Here is an 18,979-nt window from a genome sequence, read left to right on the forward strand (position 1 = left end):
CAACAGGCTGTGAGATCGAAGAACATTTTCGAGTCGTTGTTTCAGGATTCGAGAGAGGATTTTATAGTCGCAGTTGATCAAGCTTATCGGCGTGTACGCAGGCGCAGTATCCCCCGAACCGAGTTTCTTCACCAATACTATCACCCCATCAACGAACTGTGTCGGAAAATTGGATCGAATAGCCTCATTCATGATTAGGTTCAGCTCTCGGTTAAACGTTCGCAGATAAAATTCTTTTGGCAGTCCATCAGGACCGGGTGATTGGATGCACTGGTACGGATGGCCGACAAGATTTCAGCCGTCGTTATTTCGTTCATAGTGGCTTCGTTAGTAGCATCATTTTCTGGGATGATTCATTCGCACTGGAAGGGGCCGTCGTCTTTTTGTTTTTCCACTTCGCCACGCGCATACAGGCCGGTGAAGTATTAGACCATGTGATTTTGTATGGTGACCGAATCATTAATGATTTCGTCTCTATCGTTTCGTAGTCGCTCGATGGTTGTTCTTCGCCTCTCTCGCTCTCCCAGCTGGTAGGTTGAGATCGGCTCACCCGCCACGTACGTCTCGTTGATTCTGACGAACATCTCATAGAAGCGCCGCTGGTGTGAAAGCATTTCTGCCTTCAGCCGGTTGATGGTGGTCAGCATTAACTGGTTGCTATGGAAGCTGTCGTATGCCTGCCGTAGTAAACCGTAAAGTCACTGCTGCTCGCGATTGAAATTATCAAACGCAATTTTTATTTCCATCGGAAGAAAGATTTTATTCTAGGTTTTGCACACGACAGCCACCATTCCATCCATGACGGAAAATTTCGACGCTGGCAAGTCCAATACTGCCACTGAATTTGAAGCTCGTCGATGTTTTTTGCCGGTAAGGAGATGAGGACGGAGGGACCAGAAACCACGACCATGTGCTCTGTCGGGAAGAGGAAGGCAAATTCTCGCAGTGACGGCTTTGTGATCTGAGAAACAGCAGACATGGGCAGCAGTCGTTCTCAGCTGATCTCGAAGCCTTCGTTCACGTATAGGCGATCGAGTCGGGAAGAAGAGTTGTGCATGATGTGTGTGTATTCGATCTCGCGTGGTCGGAGCTGCTGCCATACATCGTGAAGATGCAGCTGCTGGACGGTGGCTTGTAGAGCAGGACTAGAGTTGCTCCCCGTCGCGTCGCATGCCCGTAGCACGCAGTTAAAATCGCCTCCTAGAACGGTGTGTGTGGTGTGGTGACGAAGATAGTAAGCGATCGTTGTGTTAAAAAACGGCTCTCGCTCGTTGAGCAGATCTCGACGGGGCATACACGTTACACAGTGTGATCCCAATTAGCAAATCGCAACTAGTTTTAATTGTCTAAGTACAAACTATGTTTCAACGAGAGAACAATACAGTTATTTTTGTTGTACTGGTTGAACATAGATAACATCAAGGTTATTTAATAACATATTTTGTCACCAAATAGTCATTTATGTTGCCAGCTAGAACATGTTTATTAATGTTCCGAAATGGTTGCTGATGCTGCAGAGCTTGTTGAAATTTAGTTGTGATTTTGATTTTGTTGTATGTATTTTGACACTTGCACAGTTGTCAAACACCAAAATTCTTACTGAAAACGTTTCAGTTTACAAAGTCGTATTCGTGTTATACTAATGTATCCGTCACATATCATCATTGCGCCTTTCAGCACAAACTCACACGTATTAATAAAATGCTTTCGCAACATTGAATCCACTAGTTCACAATTAATGCTTAGCAAAACAAAAAATAAGTTATATTTTTGTTGGAATTACATTGCGAAAATTCACCGATGACACTTCGTGCGCTCCACTTGTTATTATAGAAGCATTGAGCTGTACGGTGGCGCCAACTATAATATGTTCGGTGTATCGGAAAAATATAAACAAATGGCATGTATGCTATTGCTGATTTTAAACGAAGTGATTAAATAGACCTTTCTCGTCCGACCTAACCCAATTTTTTCTTATTTTTAATCGAAAGATTGCACATTTTTAATAATATTTCCGCTAAAATGAGACATTTAGGAGCTATCGTGATTTTTTGATGATTTTTTTAAATTTGAAAAATGCAAGAATGTTGAATATTTTTTTTCACCTTTGCAAGAATGGTGGGACTCAAAATGTGTGTTTGGGCAGCACTGTTTTGTATATTTTTGTTTGAGTTCTTGGCAACGCGGTAAATGAAGTGGTGAGTTGCGGTACAAAATTCATTTATAATGTAAACAAACTAAAGTGAACCTCTCGCTGAAGAACATTGCATGAAAATGTTTAACCTCACTTTTTTGACAGTTCGGAGAGCTTGTTTACATGGTCTTGGAATTTTTTTAATTCGATCATAGTATGAAAAACTCAGCTCAGCTTACTTCTTACACATGATTCGTTGAAGTAAGCAATTTCTAGCCAAACATTTGAAAAAGGCCTACTGCCAAATGCATACAAATCGAATTTTTATGTTCTCCATTAAATCCAGGGACAGAACCTGCAGATAGATATTATCTTCTTCATTTTTTGTTCATTTTATGTTTTGTCTCGCATAGCCACTCTTTCTGTCTCACATATTTCAAATGGACTGGCTGCATTTCACAGTTCCCCCTGGCTGCATTTGACGTTAGGTTTTTTTCATATCCGCACGTCCCGTCTCAATTAAAAACTATCTATCTGATCATGTACATAACGCAACAATGGATTATGAAGAGTTTTGATAACGATTCTATCACACTTTATAAAAGGGCCTGGCTCATATAAAAGTCCTAACTAGCAATACATTTATTATAAAATGATTATAAAGGATTATTACAACTGATTACAAAAAAAAACAAAATATAAAAGCAGTGGAATCCCTAATAAAAAATATAATACACGAACTTTAACCCATATAGTGCAATGATTCCACATATTGTTTGGATGATACTCTGAACAGGTCGTTAGGCTCTTGAATCATAAAATGTTTATTAGGGATACCTACTCAATGAATTAAGAGGTGATGTAAAGTGCTCAAACCGAAGGTAATTTTGTTTTACGATTTTGAAGGCAAGGCAACAATGGACCTCTTGTGTAATGTATAAAAAAAAGTATTTTTCAGTCACGCAGAGTTACACATACGAGCGTTCCAAGAGTAGATGTCAAACCATTTCCACGCGGAGCGCCACGGCGGACATGAAAACTCTCCATAAAATTGTCTGAAACAGGAAATTTAGTAAGATTTATAAAGTTTCGACTTGTAGTTCTTCGATGAACCAAAAAAAAAAAAACAAAAAGAAAATAGTTTGAATTTTGGAAAATGGCATCATAAAAACTGAAATAGCTTATATATTAATGTAACAATCGCTCACTTTTTTTTCAAAATAATGTGGAGAAAACTTTTTTTATTCAGTTTTCCGTGGTTCATCGACTTGCTACACATATTATGCATTCTCATTAAAATATGATGTCAATCCGCTGAATAGTTTATGAGTCATCGTGTCTGCCAATTTGAAAAATGCGGTTTCGAAACAAACCCCTGTTAAATTGTCGATTGATTGAAATTGCAAATACGCGCGAGGAATGCATGGCTGTTTAAAACAAAAGAAGTTCAGCGTGGCCACCGATTTTTTTTACCCACTACAAAAGACTCCCTCATTAATAGAAACTACACTGCTTTAGGACTAACTTTTCCATAATTTAAATACAGAGCCAATCATATTTTGTAAAGTTCAATAAGGGCAATATGGTCATCAAATCAGATTTAACTTTTATAACTTTTGGTGTAATATCACAACTTAAAAGAATTATGGTCCAGCCTGCACCGCACTCGGCCGTCGGTACCTCAATGGCAACCACCAACCAGAGACTTGGATTAAAGGCTAAAATGTCAGCCACGGCCGGTGGTGTTGCAATCGGTTTTGCCGTCGGCCACAACGTTGGACGTAATCAGATCGCCGTTTACGCCACCCTTCGTGAGCTTCAACCTGGATCCAATGGCGCACCGAGGTGGCGGTGGCGGTTTCACCTCGACATGGGAGTTTAGCGTCGGCAGTGGTCCGGTGAAGCGGACGTCCAGCTCGACAAAAAAAAATATTTACTTATTGCTAATACTTGACTACCATGAAAAATCATTCATGCAAGTTAAATAAATAAACAAAGCGATCATCACATACTAAAACGTCCAAATTTTCTGCTTCTTAACACCGGTGCTAAGAAGTGTCCGAACATTAGAAAAACTTTTCTCTCAAAAAATATTTTTCCGACCAATTCTTCAGTGATTTGGCAGGGTAGGTAACATTCAAGTATAATCTGGCAGATTTTACATTTTATTTACCTTTGAATCGATAAAAAGTGATGCGCACTGTTTGGAAGCGAGGATAATCGATAACGCAAAGGTTAACTTTCCGGTTGATCGGCAACGACTAAAGGCTAGTTTACAGTTATTAAAACGTGTCACGGGATTTGGGTAGCTGTGTATTTGAAATGCAGCTCGGGATTTCAAATCCCATGACGGGAAATGAGTCTCATTAAAATGAGTTTTTCCCCCCTTCCCAACCGCGGGAAACATCACGGGATTTTAAAACTCTCCACAAAGAAATCCGGCCGGGAACAATTTCAACACAAATTGTTTCCGACGGGGGAAATAGTATTTTTACAAAGTTTGTAATTTGCCGCAAGTTTGATACTGTTTGTATTTTTAAGAAGGAGCAGAGTTATGGTTTGACAGTTTGGAGAGATCTCGACGGGAAATTGTCCCTGATCAAATCCCGTGACCCATTTCTCGAACTGTAAACTAAACTTAAGGACATTCGTAGCGTATACGTTTAGCTTATCAGGGGGAAACAGTAATAGACATAAAAAAATCCGTTCACCGATGGTATTCCCGGTCGGAAGTGATTGAAATTGTTGCTCAGAACTCAATATATCTCCGGGAATCCATGCTAGTGCTTTATCGAAGCAACGGACAAGTGTAAAGTATGTTGATTTTCTTTCAAAGAGCATCGAAAGTATTCACTCAAGCGAAAAATAATGTTCCTATATGAATGAATTATTTTAGCATCAGTGATGCCAGGTCTATTAAGCAATAGCCTACAGTAAAAATATAAAAGTCTGCAGATTGCCACAAAAATCTTCAATAAATTTGACATAGAAATGTAGTGTGTTGATAGTTTAAATGATCAAAAATGTTGAAGGCTGGTTAAAATTAGCTGGCACAGGCTTTGTTCTGCAAAATATTTGTAATCTGCAAAAGATCTGCAGCGAAATTGCAAAATCTGCAGATTTACTAATCTATATGCAGATTTGGCATCCTTTTACTATTCCCCACAGGAAATTCATCCAAATGGTGTAAAAATACGGGGAAACGAGGCAAGATAGGTATTCAGAATATGGGGTTAAATGAGCAGTTCGCACTATTTTTGATTTTTTCAATAGTTAGAGGTACCAAATCATCGCGGCAATATGCAGTAACGAATCGGGGATAAAAAAGGAAGCATTCTAGCATATAAATTTTTTTGACGAGAAAGGTCTATTCCTTCAACACTGATTATATAATTGATATATTTGAAAATAATTTCGGTACTAAGAACAAGAAAGTTAGTAGATAGATCGGAATGAGTAGTATGAATTTGAGATATATCGCTTACTTGGAGTACCTTCCGGAAACAATAGAAAAGTTAACGTGATCTAAGGAGTACTCCTATTTAGCAAATTTCTTGTTTAATAATTGAAGCGTCTGAAAATACTAGCCCATGATATGCAAATTTTGAAAATAGATTTTTTTTTGTATTTTTTGCTGAATGACATTTTTGTCTAATAATTCAAAAAATTTCTTGAGAATTCCACCCGAAAAGGGACCGTTTACAAAGCACGTAGACAAAACACCGGCATTTTTGGACCCACTCCCCACTCGTAGAGTCAAGTAGGCTTTTCCTACCAAAAAAGTCTTTAAAAATGTTCCACTACCACATTTTTAATGGGTATTTTGTAGCATTTATTTGACAATTGGGATTATTTGCCAATTGAGTTGATATAGAATCCTTAACTTTTTTAATTGTTGAATTCATGAAAAAACCTACGCTTGAATTACGTTTTGATATTTTTGATAATTTATGAAAAAATTACCTTATTATGAGGCTAATTTTTGGTTAAATAGGTATGAAAATCAAACAAAAAAAATGGAAACAAAAATTCAACTTAACCCATTATTGCCCAACTTATTTTTCACACGCAAATTGAGTTTTCCGATTGAAAAAAATGATGTGGTCATTCCAGTGAAATTAATTTCCTACTAAGAGTAGCTGATATAATAAGGAACAACCAGTGAAAATTTCAGATTGATCGAATAATTAATTCCTGAGATATCGTGGTCGCCGCGAATGAACTTTTCAACAAAATACAATTCCGAGATAATCGAGTTTTACTGTCGCTGCAGCGAGTCAACGGTCTACCGTATCAAACACTACGCACCGCCTACGAGTGGTCAATGGGTAGCGGTCTATGAATCGCTGTAACTCAAGTTTTAGAATTCCGATCTTAATGAAATTTTGAGAAAATTTTCCTCAGCGTATGTAGTTTGAGAATATCTAATTTACAAAAATTCGGTTTTTTTCATCATGACAAAAATGTGTAACCCCTTAAGCGAAAATTGAATAAAAACAAAACATAAACACCGGTTTAACCACTCTAACTTCTCTAAACGTATTCTGTAAGAGTATATGAACAATATTATCTAATTGATAATGCCTGTTCTGCGTTATTCCTTGAGTAATAGGAGTTATTCTTAGCACCTACTATATATAGTAGGTTGGGCAATAATGGGTTAATTATTATCTTGCTGACCTTTAGTTATGAATTGGTCAATTCAGTGTTGCAAATGCTATTCATCAATACGTGTGAGTTTGTGATTCAAGGTATAATGATGATATGTGCCTGATACGCGCGTATGACAAGAATACGACTTTGTAACTAGAACGTTTTCAGTAAGAATAGTATAGTACAGGGTCATATTAAGGAAAGGTATATTTGGATGTGAACTAAAATTTGTTCGATGGAGCCAAACCGCACGCTGGAATGCAGTTGTTCACAAATCAAAATCTTTGCTCATTGATATAAATTTGCTCTAAAAGCGAATTGTTTCGCATTCACCAAAATCACATCCTACACACTTAACTATTCATTTGGAGTTCGGTAAAATAAAACACCGAATAGAATCGGTAATGAAAAAAATACAGGTAGTTCCGCGATTTTCAAAATAAAAATCATGTTTCAACGAGTTCTGTAATTTTTTTTACGGAACTGATCGGTACCACAACTCATTACCGAGATCTGTAAACTGACTTACCGAACCTCCGGAAAATTACACACAATGTGAAGACGTTTGTTGGATACCGCCATTTTTAACTTGCTCTTTCTCCATTTTGTTCGCAATTATTCCGCCACGCAGCACTACTCTGTTCTATTTGCTTTTGCTCAGTTAAAATTAAAAAAAAAATCGTGATGGAAGCACTACTTCAACACATTCAGGAGCATGACGAACGTCTAGTAAAGATATTCAGTAAGTAAATATCTAAAACCTACTAAACATGTACTATTTTAGATGTTGGTCGGATCTATCGTTTGTTTCTACTGTCGAGCTCATGTTCCAGGTTATGTTGCTGGCTTGCATCGCCATTTTAACGAACACATTCGAAAGTGTCATTTTATTCCTGCTAATACTATTTTTGACTGCACTTTTCCCAATTGCAATTGCCGATATGGCAGCTTTTATTCTTTCAAGAGACATATTCTTGAAAAACATCCATCAACACAATACCCGGCTGCTGCTTTAGCTGATAATATTCAAGAACCAAATTCTCAGCCGGACGATAGATCAGAAAAACTAGACTCTATTCCACAGTTAGATCCGGAATATTCACCCAATTTTGCAGACGTTAGAAAAATTGTTAACATCAGCGTATGTCATTTGACAGCGGATGTAGGCTTGCCACAAACTAAGGTTTCAGATTTCGTGAAGGTTTGCGAAACCGTTATACATCATGTAACTGAGTACTTGAAAATCACAACGATGAGGTTTCTAAATTCAAAAGGTATATCCCGGGAAGAGGCAGTTTCACTAGAAAATTCATTTTGCATAGATAATTTGTTCGATGAAGTAAATACATTTTCGAAGCAGTCCAAGTTTTTAAACAAACTCGCTGTTTCAACCCCCGCACCCCGTGAGCTTCTATTGAATCGCCGCGAAGATATACGGCATATTAATTCGATACCAAAAAGAGTTCTTGTAAATGAAACTGCTTCATATATAAGCATTACAGATACTCTGAAGTTGATTTTTAGAAGTGCGGAGAATAGAAAACTGTTGACGGAGTCATACCTGACTTCTTCAGATAACCCCTGTGTAACCGAGTACAGCTCCTTTAAAACTGGTGAAACTTTCAACAAGCAAATCATTTTCCGGCAGCACCCAGAAGCAATTAGATTAACACTCTATCAAGATGATGTTGAGCTTGGTAATGCCTTCAGTTCGAGAGCAGGAATTAACAAAATTTCAAACTTCAGTTTTAAAATTCAAAATATCCCAGAAAAATGGAACTCTTCTCCGCGTACAGTATTTCCAGTGCTTTTTTGTAACTCAATTGATGCAAAAAAACATGGATATGGAAAAATTCTCGAGCCTTTGATTGATGATCTGAAACGGTTAGAAGAAGGAATTGTTGTTTGTTATGGCACCCAAGAATATATTATTAGAGCGGTTGTTACAATTTTCTGTGGCGACACGCTAGCTGTTCACGATGTTTTCAACTTACTTGGACCAAGCGCAAATTATTTCTGTCGATTGTGTCAAATTTCTAGAGAACAATTTCATGAAAACCCTTACGCGGAATACCCGCTGCGAACTAGAGACTGGTATGAACGAAACTTATCGGCTCTTAAACAAGGATCAATTGCTCCGAAGGAGTGCGGACTAAAAGTATCCGGTTGCATCTTAAACGATTTGAAGTATTATCATATAAGTGAAAATTATTGTCTAGATCCAATGCACGATCTTGCTGAAGGCATAGTTCCCTTGACTTTACAACTTGTGTTGGCCTACTATTGCAATGAAAAAGATTTGAAAATGAATGCAAGATACATAAATACTCGCATCAACACATTCACGTATGGATATACCGATCGTCGAAACAAGCCGTCTGCCAACTTTACCGATGAAATGATGTCAAACCCTAACAAACATAAAATAAAACAAACTTCGTCTCAAGTACTATTACTACTTCGTGCGTTCCCATTTCTGTTTGGTCATAAGACATCGGAAAACTGCGAGTACCTACGAATGGTTGGCCACCTCATCAATATAGTTAGAATAATTATGTCACCAGTTGTGTCAGAAAATCTACTCTGTCAACTAGATGAACATATAATTTTTTTTGAAGATACGTTCTATAAAAATTTCGATCGTCGAATCAACAAGTTACACCATCTCAAGCATTACTCAATGAGCATACGCAAAAGCGGATCAATGAAGCAGTATAATTGTCTTCAATTTGAACAAACTAATAAAGTTGGAAAAAATCAAGCTGCTACATGCCGAAACTTCAAAAATATTTGTTTTAGCCTCGCGAAAAGTGTTTCAAAATGGTACTAAATATACTAGAAAATCCATTTTGTGATAAATTGTTTTATAAATCTGGCATGCTTGTAGAGAGATACGAATGTTTGAGCGAGATCCATTTAGCTCCTGACGTAAAATTTATATACACACCCAAATCAGTAATGTTGAACGGAATTGAATTTCGCCCCAATCTTATTGTTGGATTACAAAATCATGAAAATTATATGTTTCCATCTTATGGAGTTATACGCGAAATTGTGGTGCTTGAAAGTAACATTTTTTTTTCTGTTACGAGTATGTGATACAACTGGGTACAACGAATTCTTCGAAGCCTATGAATTACATGTGTCGACCAAGGAAACTTTTATATGTATTGAAGGTTGTTTCACACACGCTACCTTTTCACTTTGGTCACCACTTAACAGCAGTCAAAAGTATTTATCGAGGCGGTTTTATAATCGGGATTATTGATAGCGAGCATAGTAGTATGTAGTGAGTAATACCGATTCTATAAAATCTGATGTATTATTATTCCTTAGAAAATGAAGAAATTGACAATATGTAAACGTTCTTGGCACTAAGCGAACGCGATTTCATTAGACTCCAACTCACTACAAAAATGATCAAGTTTATCGAAAAGCTACAAAGCCAACATCGAGAAAATAAAGACTCAGAGCTTGGTATCGAAGAGTGGATTGAAGAGGATTGTTCCCTCGATGAAACACACGATGGCAGGGAATTGGATGAAGTAAAACAAGCTTGGAACACTGAAGATCCCTACAACGGGATAAGTCTGGAAGAGGTAAGTATTAGAGTAGTCATTCTAATGACATCTTTAACTAAAAATTGAATATATAACCCGGGTTTCCATACAATCGATTGCATCTTATGTATATACTTGATAAACTACACTACTAGAATATACACATGCAATATAAACTATTCTTTTCTTTAGTCGAACTGCTAAACTACTATAATATAGTTTTAAATCAATCGATTTAGCTTAAATCAATAAAGAAAACCCCTAAGTTCAAATTGATTGCACCTCTTCTCATCTTACCATTCAAACCAATACACTTAACGAACATAGCAGTATTTTCTACACCTATTTTGTGTAAATGGGTAGAACGAGAGGAGGGGCTAAGGTGAATGAGCAGACAGCTATTGTAGATCATTCCACATAATCAGTTGCATCACTTGCTTCAAATTTTACAGACTATCCACATCGACCGAATTCTTGAGCGAACCCAGGATGGCTCAGTTATAATAGAGCAACTAAAACAAAATCAAAGACCAAAAGAAACCCTGATTAAGAGGATAAATTCGATCCTTTGTGAATCTCTGAGATCATTATATGGCTGGTAAATATGCGTAGTACATATTGAATGTTGCTTGATTTCTCATTGTATCATTTATTACAGCCGTCCTAATAATTTCTATAAGAACCAGATTGCTCTTTCGCTTGTTCAGTCGTATCCAGCGTTAGCTTCGACTACGGATGTACCTCAGGTAATAGAAAAAATCATTGCATTAAAATTCTATTTAATTTGAATAATTTTTATCATACAGGCTTTATGGTTTCACGCGCATGCCAGAGGGCCTAATCGCCATGCTGGGCGAATCCATTATCGAATGGAATATTTGGCACGAAAATCAGAAGAACGGGTGATTAAACGTCGTCGGACCGGGGATATTATATCGAGTTCCATCGCACCGATTTTGCCTCCGAACGAGCACGTCAGCGATGACAGCATTCAGGAATCGGTATGTCTCCTAAAACTGCAAAATAAGTGCTGTGATATATAAAACGCGACACTATTTTTTAGCTCCTGGAACTTAAATTCATCGTCCCGACTCAACAAACTAAAGCCCGTATTGTAGAACTCTGGAGCATTACATTTAGCAGTCGACATCACTCCCGCGGACTAAACCAGGTTGTCGATCTCATGGAAAATTTTCCGGTACTCACTGCGTATAATGGAGAACTTGTAAGATCACAAAAATATTGAACAAAAAGATTCATACCTATAAACTTAATCTTCTTTGCAGATCACTCTTGATTATATGAAACTTCGGCCAACAACGTCAATATTCTTTGAAAAATGGGATGCACTTGAGGAGAACATCCTCTATAAGCACAATCAGCTGTTTTGCGAACTTAGTCACAGAGATGCCAGGTACTTTTTTCAAATGTCTGCAATAATAATTTTAAAAGTCTGGGAAGAACAAAAAATGTGAGGCAAGCTAGTGTAACCGAAAGCCTTTACATTCAAAAATCTGCAAATATCTGCGACCAAACTAAAAAATCTGCAAATATCTGCAACCAAACGGAAAAATCTGCAAATATCTGCGTCATCGAAAAAATCTGCAGCTTAAATTAAAAGTCTGCGAATTTACAGACTTGTCTGCAAATCTGGCATCTCTGCTTAGTCATGGTAAATAACAGAGTTGATAATAGAGTTACGCAGAGAATTTGGTAGTAGCCAATGCGGTATATATAGGTGTGGCAGAATACACGTTTTGCTAATGTTGGCAACCAAAAATATGTAAACAATCCAGAAGCACAACGGGTCGACGTCATAGCATTCACACGATTCAATGGGAGCGAAACGAACGCTATGACGAAAGCAAGTCGATTTATTCTGTGATCACTCACACCACTCATGTAAGTTTCATCTTACGAATACCAAAGTGTTATCTTCGCCATACCTGTATATATATTCATAGGGTAGCAGCTCGATTCAGACGATACCTCAGCTTCCGTCAACGGAAAAGAACATCACGTCACCGTTGCGTTAAGATTCGTTGCAGGCATTTCTCGTGTGCCCGTTCATACGTGCCGTATTCCATGCCGTTCATGTTGTGTATGAATGCAGCCATTTCTCGACAAACATATGATTACGGCCTAAAAGCCAACTGTCAAAATTCACTTTGAATGGAAATTGCGGACAAACCGTTACACGCCAATCACAGATGTTGGTAGTAAACGAAAGAGAAAAGTTTTCTCTTTCATAAACTGCTGTGAACTGTGTTTGGCTAGTAACGGTTTGTCCGGGATTTCAATTCAAAGTGGATTTTGACAGTTGGCTTTTAGGCCGTAATCATATGTTTGTCGAGATTTAACTAATTTTGACGTTCTGTTGGCGTGCTGTACCGATGACGGAAGCCTGACGTATCGTGTGAATCGTACTTTATGATCAATGTATTTATGTATATTTAATTTTTGCGGTTGTACATATCCAATGTTGTATATATAGGAGTGGCAGAACTTACGGTTTGCTAGTGTTGGCAACCAAAAATATGTAAACAATCCAGAAGCACAACGGATTGATCATAGCGTTCACATGATTCAATGGGAGCGGAACGAACGGTATGATGAAAGCAAGTCATTTTATTCTGTGATCACTCACACCGCTCATGTAATGCTGATTTCGTTTTTAAATCAGAGTTACTCTAGGTTCGCTCGGAGTTGTCATTTTTGTATGGATTTTGTAAATATTAGAGCGAACCTAGGGCGACTCGATTCTAAAACCGAAAACAGCATAAGATTCATCTTACGAATACCAAAGTGCCATCTGCGCCATACCTGTATATACTGCATTGATACATATCGGCATATAACTGTCAAACTAATGGGCGCTCTATACCAAAGAGAATAGGGAAAGAGACGAAGAGTGAAAATCAGTCAAAACGGCAACACGCCCTTATGATGATTTCAACACTAGAATTTTGGCAACCGCTTCTATAGGCAGCACTTTAAATGACTCCTATTATATTTTGAAAACAAACCGTATGTCGCTCGATGGATTTGTTTATCAAACGATGTGCATTTCGAAACAAAGAGATGAAATAATTCTAAAGCTTATTTTTACTCATACATATACTCTAGAATGCACCTTACAATCACGATTGAACTAAATTCTGATGAAAATTCAAATTTCTTTTTTGATAGAAGTACAATACTTATCTCCTCCAATTCAGGCATGAGTAATGTTTATTTACATTGCACGATTGGTCTGCTCAATAAGGTATTTTTGGCTTCACACTATTCGTCTCTTTCCCTATTCTCTTTGCTCTATACGACAGTGAAAGGATGCTTGCTATGAATGATTTTAATTTTGTTGCACTCTCTGCGTAACTGTTCTTTAAAAACTCAGAATGCGTGTTGGGAAAGTGACGATAACGGCCGAATATAGGTTTTTTCTAGTACCAGGAGAAACTGGAAGAAGTCCGGAACTAACAGAAAAAACGTGTTCCTGTGTTCTTTTCTTTTTCATTTTCTCTCGTTCCTGTTTGCTCCGATGCTACTAGAAGTAAGAAGCGTGTACTGGAACAAACCTAATGATAATTCCCATAAAGTTCAATCGGAAATGAGCCGGAATTCCGGCTGGTTCCAGCACGTAAACCGACTCCAGTGACACAACCGATTCTAGTTACAATCGGTTGTGTCACTGGAGTCGGAATACGAACGAATGGAACCAGCCGCTACCGCTCAGTCGGACTTAAACTAGGGATAGCCCCTATGTTTGAGTATACCGGGCAAACGAGTGGATCACAGGTTCGCTTACGGTTCCGATGACGAGTACGAAGACTACGGCTATGCGGCATAGCCGCATTAAACTAGCTTCGCCAAAAACCTTACTTTCAGGAGCACAATAACCCTATGCACAACGTTATTAGGTACAACTTACTTTAAAGCTAATCATTGAATTATTAAAAGTTTTCGCTTTCCGCCTCATTTTTATAAATCTACAACACTAAACTAGCATATTCACGAAAGAAAACATGTTTTCCACTTACAGGGGGAAAAGTAGCTAAAGTAATCAATTACCAAGCCCAGTTCCAAACAGGATGAACTTTATATCCATTTAAAAGAGATATTTAAGAATTGTCCAATCAATAATACAAACTATTTTTCAATATAGATTTTGTGCGAGCGCTTGCTATTATTAGACAGAAGAATCCGTCTCGAGGATCGAAAAGGCAACTGGGCGAATCAAACCGAGTTAATCCACTGAACGGCATCATCCAATGGATCGGGGTGTCTAATATGAGATGATAGAAATGAATTCTCAACAGTTTGTTTTTAGGCAGAAGATGATCTACCGCGAGGACAGTTTTCTACTCCAGTATTGTTTGTTCGTGGTGCGTTTTCGGAGAACTCGGATGATTGTACCCTTTCCTTTCGGGATCATGTGATGCCCGTCGGCACAGATTTGAGATCTGCTTTTAAAATTCTCAGAGTCTTTCGCCGTGTTTAATATTACTCCAGCGCCATCGGATAAACAGTTTTTCCTATTTATCAACAGTGTCGTTCTTGGAATAGGTGCTCTAGGAACAACAGGAACAAAGTTCTTGCACGATATGGGATGCACTTGAGGAGAACATCCTCTATAAGCACAATCAGCTGTTTTGCGAACTTAGTCATGGTAAATAACAGAGTTGATAATAGAGTTACGCAGAGAATTTGGTAGTAGCCAATGCGGTATATATAGGTGTGGCAGAATACACGTTTTGCTAATGTTGGCAACCAAAAATATGTAAACAATCCAGAAGCACAACGGGTCGACGTCATAGCATTCACACGATTCAATGGGAGCGAAACGAACGCTATGACGAAAGCAAGTCGATTTATTCTGTGATCACTCACACCACTCATGTAAGTTTCATCTTACGAATACCAAAGTGTTATCTTCGCCATACCTGTATATATATTCATAGGGTAGCAGCTCGATTCAGACGATACCTCAGCTTCCGTCAACGGAAAAGAACATCACGTCACCGTTGCGTTAAGATTCGTTGCAGGCGTTTCTCGTGTGCCCGTTCATACGTGCCGTATTCCATGCCGTTCATGTTGTGTATGAATGCAGCCATTTCTCGACAAACATATGATTACGGCCTAAAAGCCAACTGTCAAAATTCACTTTGAATGGAAATTGCGGACAAACCGTTACACGCCAATCACAGATGTTGGTAGTAAACGAAAGAGAAAAGTTTTCTCTTTCATAAACTGCTGTGAACTGTGTTTGGCTAGTAACGGTTTGTCCGGGATTTCAATTCAAAGTGGATTTTGACAGTTGGCTTTTAGGCCGTAATCATATGTTTGTCGAGATTTAACTAATTTTGACATTCTGTTGGCGTGCTGTACCGATGACGGAAGCCTGACGTATCGTGTGAATCGTACTTTATGATCAATGTATTTATGTATATTTAATTTTTGCGGTTGTACATATCCAATGTTGTATATATAGGAGTGGCAGAACTTACGGTTTGCTAGTGTTGGCAACCAAAAATATGTAAACAATCCAGAAGCACAACGGATTGATCAAAGCGTTCACATGATTCAATGGGAGCGGAACGAACGGTATGATGAAAGCAAGTCATTTTATTCTGTGATCACTCACACCGCTCATGTAATGCTGATTTCGTTTTTAAATCAGAGTTACTCTAGGTTCGCTCGGAGTTGTCATTTTTGTATGGATTTTGTAAATATTAGAGCGAACCTAGGGCGACTCGATTCTAAAACCGAAAACAGCATAAGATTCATCTTACGAATACCAAAGTGCCATCTGCGCCATACCTGTATATACTGCATTGATACATATCGGCATATAACTGTCAAACTAACCCAGTTAGGCTCAGCCGGAAATGAACCGGAATTCTGGCTGGTTCCTGTTCGTATTCCGGCTCTAGTGACACAACCGATTCTAGTTAGAATCGGTTGTTGCACTGGAGCCGGAATACGAACTGGAACCAGCCAGAATTCCAGTTCATTTCCGGCTGAACATTACTGGGAATGGGCGCTCTATACGACAGTGAAAGGATGCTTGCTATGAATGATTTTAATTTTGTTGCACTCTCTGCGTAACTGTTCTTTAAAAACTCAGAATGCGTGTTGGGAAAGTGACGATAACGGCCGAATATAGGTTTTTTCTAGTACCAGGAGAAACTGGAAGAAGTCCGGAACTAACAGAAAAAACGTGTTCCTGTGTTCTTTTCTTTTTCATTTTCTCTCGTTCCTGTTTGCTCCGATGCTACTAGAAGTAAGAAGCGTGTACTGGAACAAACCTAATGATAATTCCCATAAAGTTCAATCGGAAATGAGCCGGAATTTCGGCTGGTTCCAGCACGTAAACCGACTCCAGTGACACAACCGATTCTAGTTACAATCGGTTGTGTCACTGGAGTCGGAATACGAACGAATGGAACCAGCCGCTACCGCTCAGTCGGACTTAAACTAGGGATAGCCCCTATGTTTGAGTATACCGGGCAAACGAGTGGATCACAGGTTCGCTTACGGTTCCGATGACGAGTACGAAGACTACGGCTATGCGGCATAGCCGCATTAAACTAGCTTCGCCAAAAACCTTACTTTCAGGAGCACAATAACCCTATGCACAACGTTATTAGGTACAACTTACTTTAAAGCTAATCATTGAATTATTAAAAGTTTTCGCTTTCCGCCTCATTTTTATAAATCTACAACACTAAACTAGCATATTCACGAAAGAAAACATGTTTTCCACTTACAGGGGGAAAAGTAGCTAAAGTAAACAATTACCAAGCCCAGTTCCAAACAGGATGAACTTTATATCCATTTAAAAGAGATATTTAAGAATTGTCCAATCAATAATACAAACTATTTTTCAATATAGATTTTGTGCGAGCGCTTGCTATTATTAGACAGAAGAATCCGTCTCGAGGATCGAAAAGGCAACTGGGCGAATCAAACCGAGTTAATCCACTGAACGGCATCATCCAATGGATCGGGGTAAGTGTCTAATATGAGATGATAGAAATGAATTCTCAACAGTTTGTTTTTAGGCAGAAGATGATCTACCGCGAGGACAGTTTTCTACTCCAGTATTGTTTGTTCGTGGTGCGTTTTCGGAGGACTCGGATGATTGTACCCTTTCCTTTCGGGATCATGTGATGCCCGTCGGCACAGATTTGAGATCTGCTTTTAAAATTCTCATAGAGTCTTTCACCGTGTTTAATATTACTCCAGCGCCATCGGATAAACAGTTTTTCCTATTTATCAACAGTGTCGTTCTTGGAATAGGTGCTCTAGGAACAACAGGAACAAAGTTCTTGCACGATATGGGATGCACTTGAGGAGAACATCCTCTATAAGCACAATCAGCTGTTTTGCGAACTTAGTCATGGTAAATAACAGAGTTGATAATAGAGTTACGCAGAGAATTTGGTAGTAGCCAATGCGGTATATATAGGTGTGGCAGAATACACGTTTTGCTAATGTTGGCAACCAAAAATATGTAAACAATCCAGAAGCACAACGGGTCGACGTCATAGCATTCACACGATTCAATGGGAGCGAAACGAACGCTATGACGAAAGCAAGTCGATTTATTCTGTGATCACTCACACCACTCATGTAAGTTTCATCTTACGAATACCAAAGTGTTATCTTCGCCATACCTGTATATATATTCATAGGGTAGCAGCTCGATTCAGACGATACCTCAGCTTCCGTCAACGGAAAAGAACATCACGTCACCGTTGCGTTAAGATTCGTTGCAGGCATTTCTCGTGTGCCCGTTCATACGTGCCGTATTCCATGCCGTTCATGTTATGTATGAATGCAGCCATTTCTCGACAAACATATGATTACGGCCTAAAAGCCAACTGTCAAAATTCACTTTGAATGGAAATTGCGGACAAACCGTTACACGCCAATCACAGATGTTGGTAGTAAACGAAAGAGAAAAGTTTTCTCTTTCATAAACTGCTGTGAACTGTGTTTGGCTAGCAACGGTTTGTCCGGGATTTCAATTCAAAGTGGATTTTGACAGTTGGCTTTTAGGCCGTAATCATATGTTTGTCGAGATTTAACTAATTTTGACATTCTGTTGGCGTGCTGTACCGATGACGGAAGCCTGACGTATCGTGTGAATCGTACTTTATGATCAATGTATTTATGTATATTTAATTTTTGCGGTTGTACATATCCAATGTTGTATATATAGGAGTGGCAGAACTTACGGTTTGCTAGTGTTGGCAACCAAAAATATGTAAACAATCCAGAAGCACAACGGATTGATCATAGCGTTCACATGATTCAATGGGAGCGGAACGAACGGTATGATGAAAGCTAGTCATTTTATTCTGTGATCACTCACACCGCTCATGTAATGCTGATTTCGTTTTTAAATCAGAGTTACTCTAGGTTCGCTCGGAGTTGTCATTTTTGTATGGATTTTGTAAATATTAGAGCGAACCTAGGGCGACTCGATTCTAAAACCGAAAACAGCATAAGATTCATCTTACGAATACCAAAGTGCCATCTGCGCCATACCTGTATATACTGCATTGATACATATCGGCATATAACTGTCAAACTAATGGGCGCTCTATACGACAGTGAAAGGATGCTT

General features: G+C 38.5%; 1 protein-coding gene across 1 annotated transcript; it reads left to right on the forward strand.

Annotated features, from left to right (window-relative positions):
• The first annotated feature begins 6,888 nt into the window (after positions 1–6,888).
• LOC131696408 (uncharacterized) lies at positions 6,889–17,910 on the forward strand. Its single transcript, XM_058984951.1, is given in 12 exon segments — positions 6,889–7,529; positions 10,124–10,386; positions 10,800–10,945; positions 11,006–11,093; positions 11,154–11,348; positions 11,411–11,572; positions 11,634–11,761; positions 14,505–14,625; positions 14,675–14,779; positions 14,920–15,013; positions 17,240–17,355; positions 17,409–17,910. Coding segments are annotated over 12 exon segments (1,767 nt in total). The 5' UTR covers positions 6,889–7,471; the 3' UTR covers positions 17,700–17,910.
• The last annotated feature ends 1,069 nt before the right edge of the window (positions 17,911–18,979 follow it).

This window comes from Topomyia yanbarensis, chromosome 1, assembly GCF_030247195.1.
Source record: "Topomyia yanbarensis strain Yona2022 chromosome 1, ASM3024719v1, whole genome shotgun sequence".
Classification (NCBI taxonomy): Eukaryota; Metazoa; Arthropoda; class Insecta; order Diptera; family Culicidae; genus Topomyia; species Topomyia yanbarensis.